This window comes from Amphibalanus amphitrite, unplaced genomic scaffold, assembly GCF_019059575.1.
Source record: "Amphibalanus amphitrite isolate SeventyFive unplaced genomic scaffold, NRLGWU_Aamphi_draft 000168F_arrow, whole genome shotgun sequence".
Classification (NCBI taxonomy): Eukaryota; Metazoa; Arthropoda; class Thecostraca; order Balanomorpha; family Balanidae; genus Amphibalanus; species Amphibalanus amphitrite.
In genome coordinates, this window is record NW_024881663.1 from 140,020 (window position 1) to 151,643 (window position 11,624).

Here is an 11,624-nt window from a genome sequence, read left to right on the forward strand (position 1 = left end):
CATATTAGTCACGTGACATTTGGAACTTCTCCCGCTCCAAGGGCCTTCTATATGCCAAACGTCACGTGTAAATTTCACGAACCTTGATCAAATCGCCCCAGGCGCCCTGTTTTCACCGTCGTCCGTTCACGCGCACGTGTGTTGGGCGTTTAATTTTTGTGGTATTGGATTTAGGCAAGGCCATCGATTTAGGAGTTTTGGGGTCGCAAGAGGTGTGGACTGAGGTGTTTTGTTTCGGATTTATTCGTTTTGACTGATTTTTCTTTAGATCCTATATACCAATACCTGTCATTCATGATTCAAAGGGTCACCTTTCAATCTGCTTCAGCCTGCTTGACCTATCATCACAATCAGTAAAGCTGGTGTCTCTGTCACCGTATCTCTGTATCAGTATCTAACCTAAACTAACCTTGACCTGACCTACCACCGAATCTAGGTACCTGCTCTGGTACTGGTAGCGCTATCGTGACATGGTGACTTCACCCATATGTATTAGCTGTTTCACGCCTCACGGAGATCAATTTGGCTTGGAAAAATGTACTCGCAGGCCGCAGCGCTCACTGATCATCCCATGAAAATTCACTTTCGGAAAGTCCAGGAGCCCGGAGCTGCTACCTTAGTCGGCAAAATTGGTATCGGCCATATCTGTTTTTACTCTGGCTAACACTAGGACCAGCACTAGGGTGGCACTTAAAAATCAATTTTTGATTTTTAATGCGTGCGGGTGGTTTTCCGGTTCCATTCCCGTAAAAAATAAGGGAGGCAAATTTTTATGGGAAAATATTGATGTTTAGAGGTCGCGAATCAAGGTAAAAATTGAGATTTTGGTAGCATATTTCAATATCATTAAAATTGCTTCTGAGTTTCCTATTACGCTATAATCGGATGATAATAAGGCATTTCTTAGTCATTTTCATATTGTTTATTGATATTCCATGCAGCTTCGGCCACGCCAGAACGCTGGTATATGTACTCCACTACTCCAGTTCCTCCTCTTTAGTAGATTATTGGCGCCTCATTGGAGGGAGGGGTATCATGGGCAACGGGCACCCAGATCACTTTGTGTGTAGCCTGGTTAGCAATTGCAGTCGATCTTCGGGTGTCAGGTTAGCGTTTTATGTGATCTTTTCAACGACATGGAGGAAGAACTGGCGCTAATCTTTGTCTTCCATGAGTGCCAGTCCTACATCAGCGCCATACCGCGCCTGGTGAAGTCATTCACCACCCGCAGCTCCCGGACTACACGAGCTGCGGTTTGGTAGCCGCTGTCCTCCCAGTGGCCTTGGTCATTGATGATGAGCCCCGCGTCCAGGTCGTGTATCCTTGAGAGCTTTTTGAACGATGGTGTGAGGAAGCTCGCCAACGTCTCGGTCGCGAGAGCGGCGTTCATAGTGTCCACTAAGGACTTACGGGGCGGGTCCCCTCTCCTACAAGTCTATTGCCCGCACCATGTCTTGATTGAGCCCGAGGGTCGGGGTCTAAAAGCTCCAGAGTCACCAGCCGATCACTCAATTACTACAGGTGACGGCCGAAGACCGGGACTGTCGCCTTCGACAGCTCCTTGTCGGGGTAGGTGCAGAACGAGTTCACGAAGGTCAGGTCCAGAGCCGGCGCAGTGGCAGTAGAGTCCCAGACCAGGCGGCGGCGGCGGCGGCGAACTTGCAGGCAACGAACAGCGCACAGCGTCTGATGACCTGGGCCTCGGCCGCCGTCAGCCGGAGCCGCTCCCTGAAGAGGAAGGCATCCACGGTACGGATGGTCTTTGCCATCCACCTAACTCAGTGGAGTACTCTGAGGCGGAGAAACGGATGCCGTGCTTGGAACTCCACCGAGAGCAGTTACGCAGAGCTCCAGAAGTTTTCGGTAGTCTTCCCGGAGCTAGGCATAGTCCAGCGATGGAAGCGATGGAAGCTTACCAGCAGCTTGTCCCACTCCGGAACGTCGTCGACGGCGAACGCCACCGGTGTGATCCTGTCAATGAAGCATGAACTCCCATCCGCCTTTGAACCTCTTAAACAGCCGGATGTAGAGGCCGCTCGAGATTCTACGGCAGGTGGAGAAGGCCTTCTCTAGGACCAGCTCTTACACGTGGTGCCGGCAGGCCAGCTGGAGGACGGGCCGATCCAGCTTCTGCTCGATAAGGGCAAGGCCCTAAATGATAAGGGCTAAAGTACCGTTCACCAGCGTGCTGTTCGCCGTCGTGGCGTCGAAGCAAAAGGCCGCAGTTTCGCTTCTCCAGTTCCTAGCCTCCCAGCGCTGTGAGCATGGCCTCCTGTGCTTGGATGGAGGGGAGTTTGGGAACGGCGAGGAGCTTGGCCACCCTAATCCCCCCCCCCCATCACCAGGACCTAGAATCGGTCGACGCTCCTTCTCTCGCGGTTCAGGATTCGCGGTTCAGCCGGAGCCGTATCAGAAGTTCCGTGCCGCAGTTGATAACAGGCTCACGTGTTCTTCACACATTACGGTTGGGCAGTTTGGCCCGGTCGAGGCCAGTTCACTGTTGGGGACGTCCACTCGCCCGCATGCGCTTGGGAGTGTGAGTCGACGTTTCTCTCTCATGGTCGCCATCGTCAAAGACGTTCCCTCCGTGTGCGCGCCGCGACGGCCGGGTAAGTCTGTTGCTGGCACTGGCACTATGTAGAGTCGGAAGAAGCGCCCGCGGAAGAGCATCCCGAAAGCACAATAAACCAGCGCAGCTCAATGCCCACTCTCGCCTCTGCTTTCCCCCGCCGGCGATAGGCTGGCTCCAACTTCTTCACATTCTCTTTGACAGAAAAGGAGCATGTCTCAAGAACCGATAGAACTGTGGGGCTCGTCCTCCCTTTGGAACAGGAGAGACCGTTCACTCCTCACACTCATAAGAGGATATGACCTCCACTGTGAGAGAGAAGGCACCGGTCGCAGGCCAAAAACAGGCCTGACATGGGTAAAACAGCCCAGATCAGACCTGTCTTGGCGTGACCTGGACTGGCTACGATCGACCGGAAGTGATGGGATAAGCAATTGTTATACAAATAAAGGTCAAAATACGTCGGATATGACGCTTAATGACCATATATGTCATTCCAAATAGGTTTAAAGTAGTTTCCAAAAAGTTGATTTTTTCCCCCAAAACTGCCAACTTTGACCTCAATTCGCGACCCCTAAATATCAATATTTTTCAAAATTATTTTGCACACATTATTTTTTACGGGAATGGAACCAGAAAACTACCCGCACGCCTAAAAATCGGATAACATAAAATTCACCCTATTGCTAAGTGCCACCCTAACCAGCACTTACCGCTTCCGAAGTACAGGCAAGGTCTTGAGCTCTACTGGAGCTGTTATGTGATCCCAGAGGGTAGAGCTCACCCGCACCACAGCCAGACTAATGCCACATCAGTAGGCGGAACTATGGTCAAGCGTACCCATTTTCGGGAACGCATTTTCGTTCCCATGTTTGGGAACGATAAACCCAAATATGGGAACGCCATGTAGCCATTAGTTAAAACAAGAAAAAGAACCGTTAAATGACGTCCAAAAAATATAAAACGATCGTGAACCGCCTGATATTTGTCTCAATATTGTCGGGAAAGAGTTTGATATTGTAAGGCCCATCGTAGTTTCAAATCGTTCCCCTATTTCTAAAGCAGTCCATCATCCGGGCCGCGAGCCCAAATTTGGGAACGCTCTCGTACACTGGCGCTGCAAGCGTTCCTTATTATGGGAACGGCGTACCCAAAATTGGGAACGATTTCACCGACGCCTTTCAGGGGCTCTTTTCATTAACAAGCATCACGTCCAACGCCGCAAATTATTGTTAACGCAACAATCATCAGATGACCTTTCCGGCAAGACCGTCGCATGTTTCGCCCGGTCTTCTGCGCTTTTATTCCCGTCGATCTCGCAGCGGGCACGCCCCCCTCTGCAGGATTACGTAATTCACAACGCTCAGCGATGTTCAACAAGGTCTTCCATATATCCACCGTCCGTGCCGAGGGCGGAGACATGTCAAGCACCTGTCTGTTTATCACCGATAGTTGACGAGTACAAGGAAGTATCCAAAAATGGGAACGCTGAATATGTTACACCCCCAAAACACCTAGTCCCAATGAAAATCTAGTTTTTTCCTTTCTTAATGAGTGTAAGTGGCAAAAGGCCTGGTAGGATGGGCACGAGGAATGATCGAAATCAGCACAGAAATTATAAATAAGCCACACAGAGCGACCTATATAAGAGAAATTCCCCCAAAACGATCATGCTTAGAAACACGGAAGACAAAAACCACGCTCATGACGCTCCTTATAAAACAACGCTTAACAGCTAGCATCCAAATAAAATATGTCTTTCCGGGCTGATAAAATACAGCTGAATAATTTTCGACCACTTAAACTGAGTTTACAACAGTAGTTCGGTAAAATCACGCACGTTCTACGCGGTCGTCGGCCTCGACACCAAATGTCAACAATATTGCCTCGGGACTGTCCGCGTGTTCGCTTGCATATGTCAGCATCTGGTGTCGCTAGTATGAAACTTAATAACCAGGCGAAAATTATTATACTTGACCTCAAAATGTAAAAAACGCTTCATTTTCCTTAAAATTGCATGTTAAATGTAGTGTAACCCATGTTTTCACCATTCCGTCATTTCAAAAAATCATTAAAAATATCATTCGACGGTCAATTTCCTTGTTCAACGGTCAGATTAAAGATAATTTTATAGAGACTTAGTAGATACTTAAATTAGCGTGCACTTTTTTGAGACGTGATGCACTAATGAGTTTTAGTGGGCGAACGGCCGAAAAATTACCTTCCGTTCTCATAAATGGGAACGCCCGTTCCCATATTTGGGAACTCCGTTCCCAAAAATGGGAACGTTCCTATATTTGGGTACTCATGACCATAGTTCCACCTACTGACATCAGCCGTGCCATACCTCAACTGTAATTCAGCCACAGTAAGCCAGAGAAGCTACGAGGCAGCCGGACCTGGTCACAGTATGCCGTGGCAAGGAGCTGGACTTGAGCCGGACTTGGCGGTCTGAAAGCATACCAACTCCAGAGTGCCACAGCAAAGACTGGCTAACCAGGATGGAGCCATGTCGACCCAAACGCCCTTTTCTGATGGCATTCCATTTAGACTGGCCCCAGTCTGGCATGTCAGGGTTGCCGGGGCAAAGCGGACTTGAGCCAAACCGAATCGCTGGCTGGGACCAGACCAGGAGCAATTTTTAGTGCGAGGGTCATCAATGATTGGAACACTCCCCCAAATGGTCATTGACACTGCTTCTGTTGAGCAGTTCAACTCAAGACTGAATGGCAACTAGGAAACATCAGTTACCTAACCATATGATAATAATACCTGATGGCTAATATGCTATGAGCTCAATGAGAACAGTTCCCTACAGGTCAAATGGTTTGTAAGTAGTAACTACTAAATACTAATCTCATGAAGCTCAATTGACAAAAAAATTTGAGGAATAAATAATCATCCTATTTGTTTTGTGGCATTGTCTGTTTTTGTGATGAAACATTTTGACAAATTCTGCGTCTGTCCTTATTATAGCTTTCAAATATACTTGCAAGAATGAGTCAGAATAAGAACTCATCTGTGTTGTCCTATGAAGGATGCAAAAACTTTCGGATGAGAATTGTACTTGCAACACTCAGTGGTAAAATGGTCAAAATAAAGAAGATTAGAGCAGGAAATGATGATCCCGGTGTCAATGGTAAGTATTTACGTATTTGACATTTATCGATGTGTTTAATACCTATTATCCAGCAAATTAGGTACGTATCTTTAATTATTTACTTTTGGAAGAATTGCTCAGTTTATTAAACTCTCAAATGGATGACTGCAAAGATTGAGCTCCGTCCTTTTTTTCTAATGACTCTCTCACCTGGTTGCAACTGGCTCTTGTGTTGCACCTCCTCCCCCCTTCCGTCTCTATCAGCAATGTCCCCTTTAACCGCCACATTAACGACCGTCCGTGCCTTGGCAGAGAGCGAGGCCAGCTTCCTGCGTCTGATGGACAAACTGACCAACGGCACGCGCATCGAGGTGAACGAGACGGGTACGTCCGTGACGTACATGCCGGGTCTGCTGGCCGGCGGCAGGCTGGAGCACGCGTGTAGCAAGCAGCGCGGCCTCGGTTACTACCTGGAACCGGTGATGATGCTGGCTCCGTTCTGCAAGAAGCCGCTCCATCTGACTCTGCATGGCGTCACCAACAGCCAGGTGAGGCTGCCGGGGGTCGCAAAAAGCTATCGTGCGACTCTTGACTTCTTGAGGACCATGTGTTGCACTGCCAAGCATCATGGTGCTGCCCCTCTGACTGTTTATGGTTGTATCTGAACATTGCGTGCCACATAACTCCAGTCTGATTTGCTGGTGTTCATATGGGTTTTGTTATTTCAGGTTTTTATCCTCCAATTTTCTCGGTCCTTGGCGTTTCTTGGGGAATACCTTCCGCGAATCAGCTGAATCACGACTCGCCTGGCGTGACATGCCCCGCCTCCCGATATGCCCTACCCGGATGTGGCTCGCCCTGGTGTGACCCGCACTGATATGACCTGACCTGATTCGACCCGCCCCCATGTTACTTCCCCGCGTACAGATGGACCCTTCGGTGGACCAGCTGAAGCACAGCTGCCTGCCGATCCTGCGCCGCTACCTGCTGCTGGCTGACGAGCAGCTGCAGCTGAAGATCGTGCGGCGCGGCATGGCGCCCGGCGGCGGAGGACAGGTGTTCTTCAGCTGCCCCGTCCAGAGGACGCTGAGAGCTACGCAGGTGCGGAACGGCAGACTAGAGTGAAGATTGAGGTTCTTTTAGTGTTTCCTTTTCATCGTGGTAAATAAGGTAATACCCTAGGGAGGAAGTTGGCTGTCAATGCATTGTTGTCTACCTTGCCGTCTCCGATTTATTAGGCCTCCGATGCAAACAGTTTGTTGCTTTTCGTTTTGGGCCTTAATCTATTCTGTTTGTCACGATCGTGATCGACTCCAGTGGTCATTGATTTACAAAGGCAGACTTTCGATCTTATCAATCACACTCACTGCAGGTGAGATACGTCCCTCCAGTAACACAAACTGTGGGCGTGCGCTGCCCAGTAACACTAATGCCTGCAGAAACAGACTCTTTCCGCAGTCAGGAAATCGCATGCGGGAGCCTATTCAAATACATGGAAGCACGCTGGCATCAATCGCACGCACCTCCCGGAGGCGATTGATGCGGGAAGAATTACAATGTATTTGAATAGGCTCTCGCATGCGATTTCCTGAACGCGGAAAGAGTCTGTTTCAGCCTTTAATGTAGCTTTCCGTTGCTCCAAGTTGAACTAGCTCCAAGTTGAACAAGTTGTCGTCGCGCTTCCTACTGCACCGCAGCTGACCTCCCCCCCCCCCCCCCACTCCCAGTGGCTGGACCCGGGCAAGATAAAGCGGATCCGCGGCGTGGCGTACGCTGCCCGCGTCTCTCCCGCCATGTCCTCGCGCATGGTCGACTCGGCCAAGGCAGTGCTGCTTAAGTTCCTGCCGGATGTGTACATCTACACGGACCACTACAAGGGCGAGATGGCCGGCAAGTCGCCCGGATTCGGTGAGTGGGACGCTGGCCACTCAGGCCAGATATGTGGAACTGTTGTACTTTACTGTGCAGTAATGTAGTGGAGAACTGTAATAAATAAATGTATAGAGAAATGTGTAGAGAGGCTATCGCCGAACAATTCACTTGGGATGATTCAGTACTCCCGTCTGTAGGGTAGTATGACAAGAGCGTCGCTCTTTTCTAGGTCTTTATGTCCACATAATGAGTCTTCTGTCTATGCCGTTAATCTCATGGCTTTACTTTATACGTGACGCGGGACACTATCAGACATGCATCGTTGTAATTGTGGTTGAAATAATGTCGATTGAAGGCATCTGATCGAATCATAGGGTGAATGCGTAATACATATTCTCTTCTTTGTGCATGTCATGTTTCTCGATTTCACTATAATTGGTCATTATTCAATGAGTTTAAGGGCAACCGTAAAAAAAGGCTAAGCTCGCACCTTGAGTCGAGTGTCAACCCTGACCTGCCATCTAGGCACTTGTGGCGCCACCTCCATCCCATCACGTGTTCAGCTAACCCCACATCATCATGAACTCCTCTCCCCCGGCAGGCATCAGTCTGGTGGCCGAGACGACCACCGGCTGTATGATGACGTCAGACGTGACGTCACAGCCGCAGGGCGCCGAGGGACCTCCGAGCGTACCGGAGGAGCTGGGTACCTCGGCGGCGCACCTGCTGCTCGATGAGGTTTACCGGTGAGCGGACCATACGTCCTCTACCAGGAGGCGGATAATGCTGTGGGCAATCATATTTGTTATGGTTAACTGTAGAAGTTGCTGGTGTAAGATTACGTAAATCGATATTCTGCGATATTGCCATTGTCAAAAATATCAGTTAATTTCAGTAAATTTATTTCGAAAAAGGAAAACTTTTAAATGATATTGGGACATTGAGGCGGGACACTACTATCCAGGTCATTTGAATGTTCTGCTCGAAATGCCTATAGGTACAATATAAATGTGTTCCCAATACCAATGTGCCAGTGAAATCCCCAATGCAATACCAATGTGCCAACACGTTCATCGTTCATTGTTCAGCCAACTGTTGGGGTGTACCTTTTTATCGCAGTCTGAGGTATGTTGTTAACCGGTGGTCATGATCTGGCTCCTTTGTGCGCAGGGGCGGCTGCGTAGACTCGCTGGCTCAGAGTATGATGCTGCTCTACATGTCGCTCGGCCAGAAGGATGTCTCCAAGGTGAAGCTGGGCCAGCTCACCCCGTACACGTGAGTTGGGCCTGTGACGTCACTGTGGGAGGGGTGTACTGTAGAGGTGGCGGACGTGTGGTGAAGGAGCTGGAACAGCGCGTGTTCTGATGAACTCGAGCAGTGGACTTTTGGTGATCTGTTGATGACAGGAGGCAAAAAGACAAGTGTGCTCTGAGCGAAAGTAAAACTTTCAGGCAAATTGTTACGAGTTACAGCTAGCGACCAAATTACATATTGCGGCGGTCATGAAATCCTAAACTGCTATAGCTTTGCAGCTCTACTAAACTTGATGCTGATAAAATATTTATTATGCACCATAATTTTCATGATATGACAGTAATATTTATCATTGTTATTTTTTCCAAACCGATACCTTACTAAGCCGCTTGTACCGTCTCTCAGCCGCACTGACGCTCTACCGGGGGTCCCCCTCTTTTTCAGGATCGAGTTTCTGCGCCACCTGCGGGACTCATTCCAGACTGTATTCCGGATAGAGAACGTGATCCCCACGGAGGAAGAAGAGGATCTCAACACCGGAGGAGGGAAGCTGACGCTCACCTGCCTCGGCGCCGGCTTCAGCAACCTCAGCAAAACAGTCTCCTGAGGGGGTGGGGGTTTCAATATGGCGGCCAACGTGGACTGCTCCAATATGGCGGCCGCCACTGCTGTTCGTGGTTTGTGAGAGATGTTCGTGGATATGTGCTTTATTGTGTCTGGCGTATGGACCAGTGCGTGCGGCGTGTGATGGGGTACTTCACGTCTCGCTGCGCGGAGGTGTCATCAAGTGTCATTCGTCAATGTCCGGCGGTCTTCCCGTCGTCTTTTATATGACGCCAATGTTCGCAATACATCACGCTTGAGCGTACTTGATTTCTTTTTATATTTAATGCGGTGAATAGCAGCTCCCAGAGCAGGATGTAATATACCTCGTGCAGCTAATTCGATTCGGCGTTATAATGCTGCGAGTTACGAACACCTTGGAGAGCATTGTAGTTCTACAGCGGCAAGCAATCGTGAGTAGCATGACCGCGATGCTCATGTAAAACAGCTGTGGAATGGCGGTCGACGTGAGGCGACGGAAGACATCGTGTTAGCATAGGTAAGCGTCTGATCTGGGTCAGTTTAGGGTGCGATGCACAAAACCTTGACCCAGATCCCGGACCGTTGGTCACTGATGAGGTTGAAGTATGATGCTCACTGAGGTGGTCCAGGTCGACGACTGGCTGACGCCCACGAGATATCTATGTGGCACCGAGTACTGACCGCCAAAGCACCAAGGTGGAAAAGCGTTCTCGATAGAATGATGGCTAGTGGCGTGTCAGATGGGGATGCTTCATGCTCTTCAGCGCGCATTATAATTGTCGGTAACAGGCCGAAAGGTCGCAGGCATAGAAATTGCACGAAAGAGGCTCGTACCTGCAGACAGAAGCGGCGGAACACCTTCAATTAAGGGGGGGGGGGGCACTGCCGACTTTTGGTCCCATTCTTTTCATGCAACGCCCATAGGGCTAATGTTAAAATGGCAAAATCAAAGGGGGGCACGGTGCCCCGGTGCCCTCCCGTTTCGCCGCCTATGCCTGCAGAAATCGGGTAAGTTTCGTAGCGATAGCGAGAAAAGAAAATATGGGAGACAACTAAAGCTCGAATGTAGTAGCCACAGTGGGTGAAAGAGGGCCACGCAAGCGCATAGACACATTAGATTCGTATCGCTTGCTATTTGTACCACACTCAATGTTTGGTTGAGACTTGAGATTACTTATTAGCGTCTTACCGGGCAGGGGCAAGGTCGCGCACCTAGAGTCCCATTCGTAGCAAGCGCTGCCTAGCGGGTCATGCGAGTTTGGAGTCATGCGGGCTCATAAACAGTAGACACCCATTCATGACACTCATCAGACTGCAGTCTGACGAGTGCACGGTTTACATAGCCTTGGACTGCATAATTGAAAAAAGCTGCTGCTCTAATATAGTCTTGTTCTTTTAAAATGGACGCCATTTAATTGCGTCCCAGAAAAGCTATTTCTGGCACCTAAAAGCTGACTCGCCCCAGAATTGGTCCTCAGCACCTATTTGGTGGATACCAGCACCAATCATGGAAAATGACCTTAATTAGCTGTTTCTGGCACCTATTCATCGGTACGCCTTACTCTTTTTTCTGAATCTGGCACCTAAATGCTGAGCGTAGCACCAATCTAGTAGAAAAATGAACTACTGGCTGGTAGAATCATGTTGTTCTGGTATAATGACCCCTGGAGTCTAGCCTAAAGGTTGCCAGTGCAGCTACACTCTAAGACAGCCCCGTAGTGATCTCAGCATTGTATATGACGTTTAAGTAAGCAAAAAATATTGATTTGTTTGAAAAAACAATGTCATTTAAATATTTAAAAGCATTTATTTGTAATGCTTAAAGGAAAACATTTTTGTGAGTAATTGTCTCGATTTTGACCATTGAAATGGGTATTGTATTTTTTGACGTCATCAAATAGCTCCAAAAAAGAAATGTAATGTTTTCATCCCGTTCAAGGCCGCTGAAGAAACGCGGGATCTTGCGTGCAGGGTTACCGCTGCTAGGGAAATTTCCCTTTTCTATGGAAATCAGCGAACATCTAGGGATATATGGATTTCACACGAAATCTAGGGAAATACCACCAACCCGAAAAATTGTTGTTTTTGCCTGCTTCTGCGTTGTTCTATTTCGGGTGCGGCTAATTTTTTTACATCAAAATTTTTGTTTTGGCGCAATTTTTACAATGTCTAGCGCATATCACTCCCATTCGGTCAAACTGACGGTGCAAAATAATGCATCGACTCGTCTCTTACGCCAGCACT

At 48.8% G+C, this 11,624-nt stretch overlaps 1 protein-coding gene across 6 annotated transcripts; it reads left to right on the top strand.

Moving 5' to 3' along the window:
- The first annotated feature begins 105 nt into the window (after window positions 1-105).
- LOC122383587 (RNA 3'-terminal phosphate cyclase-like protein) lies at window positions 106-9,663 on the top strand. Of its 6 annotated transcripts, none has more exons than XM_043370163.1 (8): window positions 106-136; window positions 5,546-5,708; window positions 5,982-6,217; window positions 6,597-6,770; window positions 7,397-7,577; window positions 8,143-8,287; window positions 8,712-8,816; window positions 9,240-9,663. In XM_043370163.1, exons 2-8 carry the CDS (start codon window positions 5,567-5,569, stop codon window positions 9,400-9,402), a joined length of 1,146 nt encoding a protein of 381 aa, XP_043226098.1. In that variant the 5' UTR covers window positions 106-136; window positions 5,546-5,566; the 3' UTR covers window positions 9,403-9,663. The 6 variants fall into 6 exon arrangements, with proteins under 6 accessions (XP_043226098.1, XP_043226101.1, XP_043226100.1 ...); XM_043370166.1 differs by having other exon boundaries at window positions 121-161; XM_043370165.1 differs by lacking the exon at window positions 106-136 and adding an exon at window positions 143-212.
- Window positions 9,664-11,624: the final 1,961 nt, after the last annotated feature.

Excerpts from the sequence above, each read along its gene's own strand:
- LOC122383587 (XM_043370169.1), top strand. The coding sequence starts at position 4,274 with ATGACGCTCCTTATAAAACAACGCTTAACA. Across the intron at positions 6,771-7,396 it reads GGACGCTGAGAGCTACGCAG|TGGCTGGACCCGGGCAAGAT; the intron begins GTGCGGAACGGC and ends CCCCACTCCCAG. Across the intron at positions 7,578-8,142 it reads CGGCAAGTCGCCCGGATTCG|GCATCAGTCTGGTGGCCGAG; the intron begins GTGAGTGGGACG and ends CTCCCCCGGCAG.